Source organism: Sus scrofa, chromosome X (assembly GCF_000003025.6).
Source record: "Sus scrofa isolate TJ Tabasco breed Duroc chromosome X, Sscrofa11.1, whole genome shotgun sequence".
Lineage (NCBI taxonomy): Eukaryota > Metazoa > Chordata > Mammalia > Artiodactyla > Suidae > Sus > Sus scrofa.
Genome location: NC_010461.5, coordinates 106,073,579 through 106,091,542, shown reverse-complemented (window position 1 = coordinate 106,091,542; position 17,964 = coordinate 106,073,579). Strand labels below are relative to the sequence as shown.

Below are 17,964 nucleotides of genomic sequence, written 5' to 3'. Positions count from 1 at the left end.
TTGCCTCTTAATAGCCATTTAGCTTGGACAAGTTATGTCATCTCAGTTTCCCTTCTGTAAAATGGGCTAGTAATACTTAGCTTATAAGGATGATACCAGGGTTAAAGGAGATAATGTCACTGACACATTTGTTAGTTATTTTTGCTTTTTATGTCAGTAAAAATAATAAATAATAATAAATCATCATAATAAATAATAAGATGAACAAAAATATCTGATTATGGAATTACAAAAAAAGCTGGAATGGTTTGATAAATGCAAGTGGAGTTTGGAGTTAGTAGATGCAAACTATTACATTATTTATTTATTTATTTATTTATATTTATTTATTTTTGGTCTTTTTGCTTTTTCTAGGGCCGCTCCCGCAGCATAAGGAGGTTCCCAGGCTAGGGGTCTAACCGGAGCTACAGCTGCCGGCCTACGCCAGAGCCACAGCAACACAGGATCCCAGCCGCGTCTGCAACCTACACCACAGCTCACAGCAGTGCCAGATCCTTAACCCACTGAGCAAGGCCAGGGATCGAACCCTCAACCTCATGGTTCCTGGTTGGATTCGTTAACCACTGAGCCACGACGGGAACTCCCAGCAACTATTAGATTTATAATGGATAAGCGATGAGGTCTTACTGTATAGCACAGGGAACTATGTCCAATCTCTTGGGAGAGACCATGATGGAAGATAATATAAGGAATGTATATATATGTATGACCGGGTCATTTTGCTGTACAGCAGAAATTGGCACAATGTTGTAAATCAACTATACTTTTAAAAACATACAAGCAGAGCAGGAAATTGACAAGAGGAGTCACAAGGAATCATAAATTAGATAAAAATTAGACATGTTAATAATGTAATAATGCTACTAAGAGATGCAAAGTGTTGCTTATATAAAGAATAATTAGATTACTTATGAGAGTTCCCTTGTGGTGTAGCTGGTTAAGGATCCGACATTGTCACCGCAGCAGCTTGGGTCACTGGTGTGGCACAGATTCAATCCCTGGCCTGGGACTTTCCACATGCTGCGGGGTGGCCAAAAAAAGTTAGATCGCTTATAATATTTAGTAACTTTTCTATTATTGAAGTCCATATAGGGTAGTGGTGAAGAGTATGTTTCATTGGACTCAGATGTAAGATCAGACCTTGGCCTTAACTCTTTCTGTGGCTCTAAGTTGTTTTACTTCTTTTAGCTGCCTGAATTTCCTTCCATCTATAAAATGCGGGTGACCCTAGTTGTTAACTCAGAGTTGTTGTGAACATTTAACAAGATGATTCATATACCTGGCATTTGCACTCAGTACAAGTTGTTCATTGTTATAATTAAATATTATTACTGTCCAGGTGGATTTGTAAGTCTGTTTTCCCCTGGGTGAAGGTGTAGAAAAGACAATAAAAATGTTTATGGGATCAGGAAAAAAACCACCTCTGAAGACAGGTATAAGAAGTTACAGTTGTTTTTAGCTTAAGCAAATAAAAGTTGGATACTGACTTTCAGCATATATTGTAGTTATTAAATAATTACCAGTGATAGTTACTGAATTGTTATCTGCTGATGGTAATTTCTAGCAATGGATAAAGCAGAAGGAAACAGGTTTATAGGCAACATACAAGTTAAAATATTCAAATCTTCACTCGTTTTGCTGATCAGATTTAATCTCAAATCAAATATTTTTGTTTATTTGTAAACAGGAATCTAAGCTGATCACCAAAGGGACATTTGTTATGGAATTAAACCTTTTTAATAGTTGATGATTAATTATAGTTTAAAATTTTAGGTATACAAAAATCCTGATGAAAGATATTGATGTTTTAAACTCTGCTGGCAAAATGGACAAGATGCGACTCTTAAACATTCTGATGCAGCTTCGAAAGTGTTGTAATCATCCTTACCTGTTTGATGGTGCTGAGCCTGGTCCACCCTATACCACTGATGAGCACATTGTTAGCAACAGTGGTAAAATGGTAGTTCTTGATAAACTGTTGGCCAAACTCAAAGAACAGGGTGAGTTACAAATGTTCAGATTAATGTGAAATAATATTGTACATGAATAATTTTTTGCATAATCATTTGTCTTCTTTTTTTTTTTTTTTGCTATTTTAGGGCTGCACCCGAGGCATATGGAGGTTCCCAGGCTAGGGGTTGAGTCGGAGCTGTAGCTGCCGGCCTACACCACAGCCATAGCAATGCCAGATCCGAGCCACATCTGCAACAGTTCACGGCAATGCCAGATCCTTAACCCACTGAGTGAGGCCAGGGATTGAACCCACATCCTCATGGATACTCATGAATGGATACTCATGAATGTTCATGAGTCAGATTCATTACCACTGAGCCACGAAGGGAACTCCAATCATTTTCTTTCATTCCTTCGCTTGTTCAGCAAACATTTCTGAATACTTACTGTTTGTTTGGAGTTGTCCTACGGGCTGGGCATACAGTAGTCCTTGCCTTGTAGATGCAAAGGACAGTGTAGTGAGGAGCAGTTGCAGCTCATTGTGATGAGTGCTGCCATAAGCTGAGAGACTGGGAGTTGGGGAAGTTTACATGAAGATGACATTCGAGGTGAGCACTGGAGAATGTGTAGGAGTAAACCATGAGAAAAAGGAGCGAAAGGAGTTCTATTGTGGTTTTGTGGGTTAAGAACTAGACTGTTATCCATGAGGATGTGGGTTCCCTCCCTGGCCTCACTCAGTGGGTTAAGGACCGGGTGTTGCTGTGAGCTGTGGTGAAGGTTGCAGATGCGGCTCGGATTTGACCCCAGCCCAGGAATTTCCATATGCCACAGGTGCAGCCCTAAAAAGAAAAAATTAAGGAGGGGGAAGGGTTTCCCTGAGCAATGAAGCAGAGGTGTGCAAGGAGGGAATGCAGAGCTTATGGTATTTGGGTAGAGTGGCGATGGATGAGTCTGGGAAGTTAGGCGGGGCTATTACTGAAGGCCGTTAAAACCACGCTTTAAGGAGCTTGGGCTCCTTTGAAGGTGGTGGTGGGGCTCATGGAAGATTTGGCTGTGAAAGGGAGTGACACGATCAGACTTGCATGTTAGGAAGACAATCTTGGAAGCAGTATGGGGGTTTATCTACTGAGGATGAGGGACTGGAAACATCCTCAGGTCAGAGTAAAGGCAGACTTTAAATCATATGTGTGGAGGATTTTGAAGGCCTTAAAAATGCATAGCCCAACAACGCATATTTCTGTATGGTATTCCTTGAAGGTGTTTGCGTGCGTGCGTGCGTGCGTATATTTAGTGGAATGTTCATGTGCTGTATATTTACAGGGCATTTAATGTTTACTTTTATTTTTGTAGCTTTCAAGTTAGTTTTATACATGTTGAATAACTTGCTTTTTTTTTTGGTGAAATGTTTTAGGATCAAGGGTTCTCATTTTTAGCCAGATGACTCGCTTGCTGGACATTTTGGAGGATTATTGTATGTGGCGTGGTTATGAGTATTGTCGACTGGATGGACAAACTCCACACGAAGAAAGAGAGGTGAGGAAGAGAAAATAAAATAAGACTTCAGAAAGCAGAGTTCGATTAAGCCATGTTTTTCATCATTAGGTAGTTTTGAATTTTGGCCTTTTCTTTAGCTAGGTGCATTGAATTGCTCACTACCACTTCCCTCTGAGATCTTCAGCTGGACTTCCATCGCACTAACTCTCTGCAAATCATTCTTTCCAAGGTCTTCAAAGACATCCTCACTTATCTAAAGGACACTGCATCGTTACATCCTTATCTGCTCTAACCTGCTATCTCTGGCCTTTTGATGACTGTTTCTTAGCTTACTCTTTGACCCCTGATTCTGTGTCATTTTCTTTTCTTGATTTGCCTCCTACAGTAGACCCTTGCCATTCATGGAGTTTAATGGTTGAGATTTTTTTTCAGTTTATGAACAACCCTAAAGACTCATGAGACAGTAATTTGTAAAGGGAATGATCTCAGTCTTAGAGGAATTTTCTAAAACTGAAGTGGGATAGCACAGGAATAGGTGCTTATCATGTACTTGGATCTTGGAATACTGAAAGGTTGGTGTGTAGGAATGAGTCACATAGCTAGTGAGTAAGCCTACCTAGCACCTGGTATCTTTCTCTAATTTGGAAATTCTTAAAGATTTTTAGATTATTTTTCATGAATGGCAGGGGTCTAATGTATTTTAAACCCTTTAAAGCACTCTTTGGGGAGGACTTTGCTAATTTATCTTCTCTTTTCTGTGATCCTTCAGGGCTCTGTCTTTGGCCTCTGTTTTAAGTCTATACTCATGCTCTGGGCAGTGATCGTGGTTTAATGGTATAGTGGAAAATGCATTGAACTTGGTTTCAGAAGACCCGAGTTTTAGCACCAACTCCACCACTTTGTAGTGTGTGCAAGCTATTTAATCCTCTGAGCCTCAGTATTTTTAAAGTGTATATTACAGGGGTGATATTTAATGCCTAGGCTTCTGTTTTCCTGACAGCTTTGTGAGAATCATTGGATATTATAGGTATGGACATAATTTCTGTCCTATGTAGCGCAGTATAGACCACAGGTCATGAAATTGTGCACGGGCCTGTCTACCTCTCCAGGACTCCTTCTCAGGCCACAGACTCTCAGCGTGTGTCCCTCTCCTTCCATAGCTGCGGTGGGCACTCTGTCCCTTGCATGTCTCCTCTGTGAAACCTATAGCATAGGATAATGTCCACAGCAGGAGCAAGGCCCTTTTCATGCTACCCACCATGGGGAAACAGCTGTGGTAATATTTATAAACGTGAGGGTGTTTCAAAGCTTACACCGTTCCCTGCTCTGTAGTCTTTTACTCTTTCTGAAATGGTAACTTGAAGCTTTTTTGGGCTTTTACTGATTTATTCCTGAGAATGGGTTTCTCCAAATCTACTTTAGACATAAGCCATTCAAGATGGCCCTTCTTCCTGGAATGATTGTCAGGCAGAAGAGTGGGTGCTTTCTGATCTCAAATAGCCGATTTGCATGTCTGACGAATCACTCTGCTCATGAACAGTGTGGGTATTAATTACTTAAAATTATGCCCAAATTATCCGATTTATTAAATGTCAAATAATGTTCTCCCTTCAGAGACTTTGAGTCACGTGTTTTGACTTTAGATATAGGAAAATGAGAGCTGTTCATTTTGTTTTGGAAATGCTTTGCCTTCCCATTAGGTTGTTGTTTAGGCAAGCATTTCATCTATTTTCCCCACAAGAAGGGAAAGACCTCTTTTGATTCCTTACTTGAATTGTCTGCAAGCCGTTAATAGTGCTCAGATTTGCCTTTTCTCCATTGCTGCAGCTAAACGCAGCTACTTCCTGTAGCCTTTACTTATTGGTCTCCTCACTTTTGTAGGGAAAGGAAGGCAGCTTATAGTTGCAGCTGAACTCCCCTAGCTGCCCAGTAAAGTATCTGGCATAATTTTCTCCACTTGAAACTGTGTCTCAGGGAGGTTAAATGCTTGCTGAGAATCACATATGTGATAAATGGTAGAGTTACGATTCAAGCCCAGGGGTTTTGCTATTTCCTCTACACCAAATTGCCTCTCACTACATCATGCTGCTTTCTGTACTGCCCCTTCTACATGCTGCGCGGCCTGCGGCAGAGCCACCTTCTCTGCCTGCAACTTTGGATCATGCCATTCCGTTCCTTAAAAATAGAACTTCCTGTATTCTGTGATTATAAAAATAGTATATGATTGCCAAGGAAATTCGGAAAATAGAAGTATTTCTGGCCAATATTTTTATGCATACATAATACATAAATAATACTCTATACACTGCATATGAAGTTCAGTATTCTGATACTTTTTACTCAAAATTATGTTGTACTTTCCTATATCAGTAAAAAAAAATCATTGTAAAATAATTTTAGTGTGATTATTTCATCCTGTGTACATACATTAAATAAATTTTCCCCCATTGTTGATCATTTAGGTTGTTTCCAATTTTTCACTAGTATAAATAATGCTGAAGTAAAAGTCCTTATACATAAATCTTTGTGCCCATCTCTGATTATTTCCTTAGGATAAATTCCTAGAAGTGGAATTACTGGGTCAAAGGGTATGAACACTTTTAAGACTCTTGATGCATATTGCCAAATTGCTTTCCAGAAAGGTTGTACCAATTTACTCTCCCAGCAGCAATGTATGAGAGTGCCCGTCTCACCGCCCCCTCGTCAACATTGAGTATTATCATTTTTTAATCTTCAAAAAATGGTATTAATGTTTTTTAATTTGCATTTATTTGATTACTAGTGAGATTGAACATTATTCTTGTGTTTATTAGCCATTCGTATTTGTTCTGTGTATTGTGTGTTCTTTTTTCCCCCTCATTTTTCTGTTGGGGTCTTAATGTTTTTTTCTAATTAATTTGTTGAGATCTTTATGAAATAAGGATATTAACATCCTGTTAATTTTTAAGACTCTTTACTGAATATCCCTGGATTACCTTCCTGATTTTTCTCATTACTTCCCTGTTTTCCCCTTTTCACCGTATGGAAATAAATCTCCTTACTTCCCCCTTTATCTGTTGATCTCATTCCCATTTCTAAACCTTTTTCTCTCTTGGTTGATCTTCTAAACTACACATTTTTAAATTAATCCTTCATAGACTAATGGGAATGAAGTTTGGATATCTGACATTTTACCCCCTTGATATATTTCAGCTCTTACTCAATTAAAGCATTTTCACTATTACTGTTTTAGAACAATTGAAGTGACTTATTACTTGCTTAGTTAAATTTATCTTTGTGATTAGTCTTTGTCTTTATGGATGTAAGTTTCTAAAGATTAGGAACTTGATGTAATATACTTTTTACTGTACACACAGTATAGTTTATAGATAGATGGATGCTTAAACATTTTTGAAGATGGGAGAGTATTATAAAGTGGGGTTTTGAACATGCATGTAAAAATGTTTATTTCTTTCGTAAAGACTCTGGTAATATAATTTGATTTTTCTCTCTTTTTCTTCCATCTCCTGTGTCAATTTAAAAAAGGAAGCAATAGAGGCCTTTAATGTTCCTAACAGTAGCAGATTCATCTTTATGCTGAGTACCAGGGCTGGAGGTCTCGGAATTAACTTGGCAAGTGCTGATGTCGTTATACTATATGATTCAGACTGGAATCCGCAGGTTGATCTACAAGCAATGGTTAGTAATCTTTAATGATGTCAGAAATTTATCTTAGCCCAGATAACTGTTGTTATTTACATAGCACAAAGGTAATTTATGATAAAAGGGTAACAACAATTTTTGGGAGATTTTGTAGATGTTAAGTTAGATTTTCCTGGAAAACAAAGTTGCTATGCTAATTGCAAAAACAGGTTGAACAAAAAAAAATAAACATATGCCAAATCCAACTGTTGCGTTTGTGTCGACTTTGGCTTTTATCATGAAACAGAAAGGTCATTTTTTCCCCACTTTTGAATATTGAAGAGGGCACGTACATGTGTTTTAATGAAAAGGGTTTAAAAGTTAGCCTCTCAATATTATTCTGCCTAACAACTAAATATACTGAAATTCTTAGCATTGACATTGGGAGAGGTAGGATTTTAACTTCTGCAATAAAACAATTAGGTCAAGAAGGTAAAAAGGTAACAAAGGAATGTATTCCAGAAAAACATTTGTTGCCTAATTAAGGACACCATCAGAAACTGTTGTGTTCTTTAAAAAATTTCAAGGAGCTATTTCTTACCTTTCATTATGGTTTCATTTATTGAACTGGAGCTACAACTTCAGACACTGTGACTCAAGTTTTAAGATAAATATAATTTCAGAAGTAAAAAGATGCAAAATAGTTATGCAGTCAAAATCCCGAGAATTTATGGGACAGTTGACTGTCTTTAGAATCAGTTAAAGTCATATGCCAGATGAAGCAAAGCTTAAGAGTCCTTCCTTTTCTTTTACAATGGAGAATTGAAAAATGTTGACCATTGGGACATTTTAAAAGCCACATGCTTTGGCATAATTATTGCTACTTTAGCACGGTACCAAACTCCCTGTTTGATATGACTAAGCTGGAGTAAGCCCCAGTAAATTAGTGTTACTGAACTGGAAAACCTGTTGATGATAACACTTTACTTCCTTGAAAGTGTTAGAATATAGCCGATTTTTCATGACTTACTGATTTGAGTTTGAAATGCAAATATGTGTAAGGGTGTTGCAGTCTTTGTAAGTGTGCTGTGTTGAAACCATTACTGGATCTAGTGTTTTAATATTTAGCACAAGGGCTGTGTGTTTTTTGTTTTGTTTTGTTTTTACAAGGGCTGTTTTGATCCTCGTTTTCTTTGGTTTTCTTTACTTGACTACCTATTTCCTTTCTTTCACCTATTTGCTCTGGCAGCTTCTGTGTTTTAAAAACACTCCCCCTAGCTGTTTACATGTTATCAGAACTTGCCACCTGTCACTTTTACCAAGTGTAAACCATAAGACCAATTCTAGACGCTATAGTAAGGATATTAATATCCCGTTAATTTTTATGACCCTTTATTACAGATCCATGAATTGCCCCAGTAAGCAGAAAAAACTGCCTGCTGATGAGAGAAAGCTGACTTTTGTCACCATAGCAATCCTTGTTAACTACTTTGCCCCTCATTTAAAAAAACTCCTTGCTAGTGTGGAAGATGTTTGTATTTAAGTGGCTTCAAGTTACTTAGTAACTTAATCTAGAAGCTTTCAGCTCCCTTTAGTCCTTATCTTAAAGGGGTTTTGTCCGTCGTCCTTCTGGAAGTTTCCATTAATGGTATGTTGGAATATTTGCAGATTTTTTTGTTCCCAGGGGTCTCTAGATATTCTTAATGTTCATTGTCCTCCTTTCAAAAGTGGCAGGTCTTGAGAGATCAGGAACTAATTTTATTTTCAGAATTTCCTAACATAAGGTGATTATATCATGTATTTTACCCAGAATACCCAATGTCTTATATAAGGATTCTTTCTACTAGGATCGGGCACATCGTATTGGTCAGAAGAAGCCAGTACGTGTGTTTCGTCTTATCACTGACAATACTGTTGAAGAAAGGATTGTTGAAAGAGCTGAGATAAAACTGAGACTTGACTCAATTGTCATACAACAAGGTATTTATACATGTAAACTTAATTAGGTGCTTTTTGCAAAAATACATGCAGTTTTCTTTAAAGGAGATTACTTTTAAGGAAAGTTGACCAAACTCTGCAAACTTAGAGAAAAAAGTCAATTAAAAAATGCTATATGCACGCTGTTGTATATGGAATGGAGGGTCAGTGGGGACCATTGAATAGCACAGCGAATTCTACCTAATATTCTGTGATAAACCTATATGGGAAAGGGACCTGAAAAAAGAATGGATGTGTGTATATGTATAACTGAATCACTTTGTTGTGTGGCAGAAATGATCACAACATTATAAATCAACTATACGTCAGTAAAACTTCAAATAATTTTAAAAATTAAAAGTGCTGATTTAAGTCTTTTTATTTTGAAGCCTCACGTTCAATATATGGAGTAGTTAGTTGAACATCACTAGCTTATAGTTGAATGTCAGTGGCATCTCTTTTGAAGTACTTGGTATTATTTAGCACATAAAATGTTTGGTTTAAAAAATTAGAAACCTGTGTTTAGAGGAATTCCCACTGAGGCGCAATGGGATAGGTGGTGTCTTGAGAGCACTGGGATGCAGGTTCGATCCCCGGCCTGGCACAGTGGGTTAAGGATCCAGCGTTGCAGCACCTACAGCTTAGGTTGCAACTGTGGCTTGGATCTGATCCCTGGCCAGGGAACTCCATGTGCCTTGGGACAGCTGAAAAAGAAAAAAAAATAATAAAAAATCCTATGTATTATAGGGTGCCTTTTCTTTTCTTTTTTTTGGTGGTGGTGGGGAATGCCTGGAGCATATGGACGTTCCCAGGCTAGGGGTCAAATAGAGCTGTAACTGCTGGCCTACACCACAGCCATAGCAACTTGGGATCCCAGCTGCGTCTGCATCCTACACCACAGCTCATGGCACTGCCTGATCCTTAACCCACTGAGCAAGGCCAGGGATCGAACCTGCATTCTCATGAATACCAGTCGGGTTTGTTACCTCTGAGTCACAACGGTACTGCTGAGGGTGCCTTTTCATACAGAGAAATAATCTGAGAAATGAAGTTTGAACATGAAAAAATATTTCTGTCCTTCCGTGTTTTAACTGAATTTTTTTTTTTTTTTTTTGGTCATCTTAAGGCCGCACCTGCAGCATATGGAGGTTCCCAGGCTAGGAATCTAAGTGGAGCTACAGCTGCTGGCCCTACACCATAGCCACAGCAACGCCAGATCCGAGCTGTGTCTACACCACAGCTCATGGCAATGCCAGATCCTTAACCCACTGAGTGAGGCCAGGGATCGAACTCAATTCCTTATGGATACTAGTCGGGTTCGTTAACTGCTGAGGCATGACTGGAACTCCTTAACTGAATTTTATAGAAGGATATTCATATTGATATAGAAGGTATGGTAGAAGAAAACCTTGCAAGGTTGTTCATTAAAAATTTACTTGAAAGCTCACTAATTTTCTGTTCTAAAGCTTTACTTATGGTTAAATGTACTAGTGTCTGATAAAACTATTATGCTATGCTCTCTTTGGTATATCATTGAATATATGCAACTTTTATTTTTATTGTTAGGAAGACTCATCGACCAACAGTCTAACAAGATGGCAAAAGAAGAAATGCTGCAAATGATACGTCATGGAGCCACCCATGTTTTTGCTTCTAAAGAAAGTGAGCTGACAGATGAAGACATTACAACTCTTCTGGAAAGAGGGGAAAGGAAGGTTAGTTAAAACGGCAGTTCATGATGGATTGCTTTAAAATTAACACACTTCAGCATGATTATTGTATTGTGTTATTTCAAATGCATGTTTCAAACTGCATATTTCAAGTGACTCATGCTCTTCCTAAGAATTTGTGGATTTATGTACAAGGGTAATTACTTTTTTTTAGTTTAATTTTTGGTGAGAAAGACTAAGAACCAGAGTTTAAAAATGAGTGACCTTATATCTGACACTTTTAATGTTGGTATTTATTCTTCTTAAAAGCCAGATAAATTTTGTGTTTGATCACATGTATCAGGACTTCACTTGTTTGTTTGTTTGTTTGTTTTTCTTTTTAGGGCTGTACCTGTGGCATATGGAAGTTCCCAGGCTAGGGGTCGAATTGGAGCTGTAGCTGCCAGCCTACGCCACAGCCACAGCAATGCCAGATCTGTGTTGCATCTGAGAGTTACAACATATATTACAGTCCCTTAACCTACTGAGTAAGGCCAGGGATTGAACCCAAACCTCATGGATGCTAGTTGGGGGTTCCTTTTTTTTTTTTTTTTTGTCAGAGCTGTACCCATGGCATATGGAAATTCTCAGGTGTTGAATTGGAGCTATAGCTGCCGGCATATGCCACAGCCGCAACGCACAATGCTGGATCTAAGCTGCATCTGTGACCTCCACTGCAGCTTATGGCAATGCTAGATCCTTAACCCACAGAGTAGGGCCAGGGATTGAACCTGCATCCTCACGGGTACTAGTTAAGTTCATTACCACTGAGCCACAATGGGAGCTCCACTAGTTGGGTTCTTAACCCAATGAGCCACAATAGGTAATCCAGGACTGCATTTCTATGACTTTTTTTTTTCATGGGATTAGAAATTATCTGCTGATACATTGTGTTAACTGAAAACCTTTTGTGAACATTTTGTGAATTATTTGTTAAAGTATATTTTGTATTTGTTAAAGTATGTTTGTATTTGTTAAAGCATTATTTGTTAAAGTATAATAAGCTGTTTTAGAATATTACAGTTTTGTGATGAATTTACCTTTTTCACGAATTATGGATAATTTCAAACTAAGCAAAAGTAGACAGAATAGTGTGATGAACCTCCATGTACTTAATACTATTTCCAACAAACATCAACCAGCCCTGCTCCATTTACACCCCCAGTTCCATGGATTTCTAAAAAATAACTTTCGAAACACAATCATTAAGGGACTCTCCCACCTGAAAAGTTCCAGTAATTCTTTAACATCAAATTCCAGTTGGTATTCAGATTTCCAGTTATCTCAGAAGTAGCTTGCTTTTAAAAAAATAGGGCTATATGTAGGGTCCATACATTGCCATTGGTGGATACGTTATCTGTATCTTTTTAATTTATTTTTGATTTTTGATTTTTTTTAGGGCTTCACTTGCTGCATATGGAAATTCCCAGGCCAGGGGTTGAATTGGAGCTGCAGCTGCTGGCCTACGCCATAGCCACAGCAATACTGGATCGGAGCCGTGTCTGCGACCTATGCTGCAGCTTGCAGCAATGCCAGATCCTTAACCTGCTGAGTGAGATTAGGGATCAAACCTGCTTCCTTGTGGATACTAGTCAGGTTCTTAACCCGCCTGAGCCACAGGAACTCCTGTATCTTTTTTAACCTGTAGGTTCTTCGTCCGTTTATATATTATTTCCCTTGTAATTTATTTGGTGAAGGAACTAGATTGTTTGCCTTCCGAGTTGCTCACAGTTTGGATTTTGCTCCTTCCATCCCCATGGGGTATTTTATCATGTATGTCACTTATTTGCTGTATTTTCTGTAAATTGGTTGAATTTTTACTTTCAGACTATTTTTTGTTTCTGATGATATATATATATATATATATAAATATATTCATATGTACCACATCCATATATTTACAGTATATCCCCAGGACTTATTTATTTTATAACTATTCACCTGCACCCCACTCCTGGCAACCAACCGATCTGTTCTCTATATCTGTGAGTTTGGTTTTCTTTTTTTCTTTTTAGATTCCAAATATTAGTGAGATCATATGGTATTTCTCTTCCTCTAACTTATTTAGCATAACCACCTCAAGGTCCATCCATGTTGTCACAGATGGCAGGATTTCCTTCCCTCTTACGGCTGAGTGGTATTTCACTGTATACATTATACACCACGTTTTCTCTATCCATTCACTCATCGATGGATGCTTAGGTTGTTTCCATGTCTTGGCTGTTGTAAATAATGCTGCAACAAACGTGGGGGTGCGGGTATATTTTGGGAGTTCGTGTCTTGATTTCCTTCAGATTAATACCCAGGAGTGGAATTGCTGCCTCATACAGTAGCTTTATTTTTAATTTTTTAAGGAACCCCCATACTGTTTTCCAATCCCACCGAATGTATAAGGATTTCCTTTTCTACAAATCCTCACCAACACTTATTATTTCTTGCCTTTTTGATAATAGCTATTCTAACAGGTCGAGGTGATATCTCATTGTGGCTTTGATTTGCATTTCCCATGATTAGTGACATTGAGCACTTTTTCATGTATCTGCGATCATATGTTGAATTTTGAGCAATCTTGTGTGTGTTTCATGTTAGCATGCAATATGTGTTGTTTAATCCAAGTGTGCCTTTATTTTAGCATTAGCCATTTGTCCCATTAAAATTATGCCACAGAAATTATAATATGGCTATATCCTCAATAATAAAAGATTTTAAAGAAAGCCTAAGTGAGAACACTTCAGAAGAATCATTTAAGTATTTAGAATACTTGGGGCTGGAGTTGCTGCTGTGGTGCAGTGGGTTAAGGATCAGGCATTGCCGTAGCTGTGGTGTAGGTAGCAGCTACGGCTTGGATTCGATCCTTGGCCTGGGAGCTTCCATATGCTGCAGGTGTGGCTGAAAAAGAAAAAAATAAAATACTTGGGGCAAATTAAATTTATATTCGAGTTTCATGTTAGCATTGCATTCTTACCTTGTGAATTAACAGATTGGACATTTTGTGTCAAAACCTAACTGTTGAAAAGATGGCGAATCCACAGATTTTTATAAGTAATTTGGTGATAATTTTCTAATTTCGATGCATTCAACTTTAGACCGCAGAGATGAATGAACGCTTGCAGAAAATGGGAGAGTCTTCTCTGAGAAATTTTAGAATGGACACTGAACAAAGTTTGTACAAGTTTGAAGGAGAAGATTATAGAGAAAAACAGAAGGTAACACTTTACCCTCAACCATTAGATGCTCAAATTAGCATTTCTTTCCATAACAACTATATACTAAAAAACACTGGCACTTACCTATTTCACAGTATTCTGCTATAGAGTGAGAGTGATAGAGGTCAGAATGTTCAATCTTACCCAAGGGCTATCTTTAGTATATTTTGCTGGTTGGTGATGATGATGATGATGATGATGATGATTTTTGTCTTTTTGTCTCTTTAGGGCCGCTCCCGCAGCATATGGAGGTTCCCCGGCTAGGGGTCGAATTGGAGCTGTAGCTGCTGGCCTACACCAGAGCCACAGCAACACCAGATCTGAGCCGAGTCTGCACCTACACCACAGCTCACGGCAACGCCGGATCCTTAACCCACTGAGGGAGGCCAGGGATCGAACCCACGTCCTCATAGATGCTAGTTGGCTTCGTTAACTGCTGAGCCACAATGGGAACTCCTGGTTTATTAGTATTATCACCACCATCATCATCATTCTTGCTGTTGCTGCTACCACTACTACCAGTACTTTTGTTTTTGAGAAGCAGTATACAGGATTGTGGTTGAATTCCTGGATTCTGAAACTGAAATTACAACTCTATCACTAATTAAGTGACTTTGGATAATCAATTTTTTTAACCGATCAAATGGAGGTTGTAGTAATGACATCACAGAGTAATTAGAACAAAATTCGTGGCACTTAGTATTAATTATATTAGTAATAATATTATTGTTAACATATAGTTACTTAGATGCCAGAAGGACTTTATTGCAGGTGGTCTCATTTAAAAAATAATGCCTTGTAATATATAATTCATGGACAGCAAAGGCCTTTTGAAGAAATGGGGGTTTTATTTAGTTTGTTTAAACTGAAATTATGGCTGTAAGTTTTTAAAACTTTGTAATTTTGAAATGACTTGAGACTTTATTGCAAAAAGTAGAACAGTTCACATATATCTCTAACTCAGCTTCCCCTAATATTACCAATTTAATTAATCATGCTACACCAATCAAATCTAGGAAATTAACATGTTTTCTACCCAATGACCTTTCCCTGTTCCAGGGTTTATAATCCAGGATCTCACTTTGCTAATTATAAAAGGAGGGGTTTTTTTTGTTTTGTTTTGTTTTGTTTTTTAGGACTGCACCCACAGCATACGGAGGGTCCCAGGCTAGGGATCGAATCGGAGCTGTAGCTGCTGGCCTACACCACAGCCACAGCAACATGAGGTCTGAGCCGTGTCTGTGACCTACACCACAGCTCACGGCAACACTGGATCCTTAACCCACTGAACGAGGCCAGGGATCAAACTTGCATGCTCATGGATGCTAGTCAGATTTGTTTTCACTGAGCCACAATGGGAACTCCTAGAGTTTTATTTTTGAGAGCAGGTTTTTTTTTTTTTTTTTTTTTTTTTTTTTTGGCTTTTGTCTTTTTGAGGGGTGTACCCACGGCATATGGACATTCCCAGGCTAGGGGTCTGATCGGAGCTGTAGCCTCCAACCACAGCCTCAGGCATAGCAACACCAGATCCAAGCCGCGTCTGTGACCTACTGCACAGCTCACAGCAATGCCAGATCCTTAACCCACTGAGCAAGGCCAGGGATTGAACCTGAAACCTCTAGTGGGTTCCTAGTGGGATTCATTTCTGCTATGCCGTGACGGGAACTCCAAGAGCAGTTTTAGGTTCGCAGCACAATTGAGTGGCAAATACAAAGAGTCCCCATATTCCTTCTGCCCCCTCCCCAGCTTCCTGCACTGTCAACATCCCACACCAGAGTGGTATATTTGTTACAGTTAAAGCTACATTGACATAACATCACTCACAGTCCATCATTTACATTAAAGTTCACTTTTGGTGTTACACAGTCTGTGGGTTTGGATAACAATAAATGACTGCTATCCCCTGCTATAATATCATCCAGAATAGTTTCACGGCCCTAAAAACTATCCGTGTGCTGCATACTAATCCCTCCCTCTCCTCAACCCCCAGAAACAACTGATTTTTGTACTGTCTCCATAGTTTTGCCCTTTACAGAACATCATATAGTTGGAATCATGCAGTATGTATCCTTTTCTCATTGGCTTCTTTCACCTAGCAATATGCATTTTAAGTTCCTTCATGCCTTTTCATGGCTTGATAGCTCATTTCTTCGTACTGCTGAGTAACATTTATTTTTCTGGATGTACTACAGTTTATTTATGCATTCATCTACTAAAGGACAATCTTGGTTGCTTCCAAGTTTTGGTAATTATGAATAAAGCCGCCACAAACATTAATGTGCAGGTTTTTTGTATGAATTTTCAACTCTTGTGGGTAAATCCCAAGGAGCACTATTGCTGGATTGTATGGTAAGAGTATGTTTGATTTTGTAAGAAATTGCCAACATGTCTTCCAAAGTGGCCATACCATTTTGAATTCTTACGGGCAGTGAATGAGAGTTCCTGTTACTCCACATTCTCACTAGCATTTGGTGTTATCAGTGTTCTGGAATTTTGCCATTCTAGTAGGTGTGTAGTGGTGTGGTTTTGCTTTAATTTGGATTTCATTGATGACATATTATGTTGAACATCTTTACCTTTGCTTATTTGTTGTCAGTATATTTCATTGGGGAGGTGTCCATTGAGATTTTTCGCTCATTTAAAAATCAGATTGTTTTCTTATTGTTGAGTTTTAAGAGTTCTTTGCATAACTTTGGATAATAGTCTTTTATCAGACATATCTTTTGCAAACACTTTCTCCCAGTCTGTGGCTTGTCTTCTCATTCTCTTGCTCTACCTTGCCTTTTTTTGCTGTTCTCCTTGTGTTTTTCTAATCTGTGATAATTCTCAGTCTTTGTCTTTCATGATATTGTCAGTTTAGAAGAGTATTGTTTGGTTGTCTTGTAGTTTGTCTCTCACTTTGGGTTTGTCTGACATTTTCTCATGAGTGACTGAGATTATGCATTTTTGGCAAGAATGCCTTGGAGGGGATGTCGGTCTTTCTCAGTACATTGTACCAGGGAACATACGACGTCATGGTGTTGTATTACTGGAGATGTCAACCGTAATCACTTAGTTGAGAAGGTGTCTGCTGGGTTTTTCCACCAGAGAGTTACCATTTTTTCTTTTGTAAATGATAAATATCTTGGGGGAGATACTCCTCAAACTTTCACCTGTGATTTTTTTTTTTTTTTTTGTCTTTTTGCTGTTTCTTGGGCCGCTCCCGCGGCATATGGAGGTTCCCAGGCTAGGGGTCCAATCGGAGCTGTAGCCACCGGCCTACGCCAGAGCCACAGCAACGCAGGATCCGAGCCGCGTCTGCAACCTACACCACAGCTCACAGCAATGCCGGATCGCAATGCCGGATCGTTAACCCACTGAGCAAGGGCAGGGACCGAACCCGCAACCTCATGGTTCCTAGTCGGATTCGTTAACCACTGCGCCACGACGGGAACTCCTCACCTGTGATTTTTAGCAGTCTCTTGGTGGAGGTCGCCTGCAGTAGTTCTTATTGTGGTGTTTACCTAATGGTAATTTTGTATTTTCTTCATTCCATGTATGTTTATTAATTGGGATTTTTCTGTAAGGAGAAGCTCTTCCTTCTCCCTTTTTATTTATGTACTCATTTATTTATATAAGCATGGACTCAAAGATACTTATTTTTTGAGTTCTAATACAATTCTGTATTTTTAAATTTTGTTACTCAGATTGTTCCATAAAGATGTTATTTTCTTAACTGACAGAATGAATTTGTTAAAATAAAAAGCTTATTCTTCCTTGAGGACTATGTCTAGATACTCAGATTGCAACAGAACAAAGGGTGGGGAAAATACATGTAAGAATAACTTGATCCCCATGCTGTACAGTGGGAAAACATTTTTAAAAAATTATAAAAAAAAAGCTTATTCTTCCTAATCGATTTTGTTGAAAATTGAGAGGGGAGGCATTTTAGTTTAGTTTGCATTACAGGTATTATGGTGATAATGCTTTGCAGCTACCATTATTTCTGGTTAGTTTTTAGTATC

The 17,964-nt window shown here is 38.5% G+C and overlaps 1 protein-coding gene across 17 annotated transcripts in view; it reads left to right on the top strand.

Annotated features, from left to right (window-relative positions):
• SMARCA1 (SWI/SNF related, matrix associated, actin dependent regulator of chromatin, subfamily a, member 1) overlaps positions 1-17,964 on the top strand; it is a 76,196-nt gene that overhangs the window by 24,614 nt on the left and 33,618 nt on the right. For 7 of the 17 annotated variants that reach the window (XM_003135362.5, XM_021080851.1, XM_005673893.3 and 4 more), the window contains 7 exons: positions 1,774-2,000; positions 3,365-3,486; positions 6,000-6,035; positions 6,973-7,125; positions 8,916-9,048; positions 10,612-10,760; positions 13,841-13,960. In XM_003135362.5, the coding sequence (XP_003135410.1) occupies positions 1,774-2,000; positions 3,365-3,486; positions 6,000-6,035; positions 6,973-7,125; positions 8,916-9,048; positions 10,612-10,760; positions 13,841-13,960 (940 nt within the window). The remainder of the gene's footprint in view (positions 1-1,773; positions 2,001-3,364; positions 3,487-5,999; positions 6,036-6,972; positions 7,126-8,915; positions 9,049-10,611; positions 10,761-13,840; positions 13,961-17,964) is intronic. The other 10 variants (XM_021080847.1, XM_021080846.1, XM_013986407.2 and 7 more) reach the window with 3 other exon arrangements.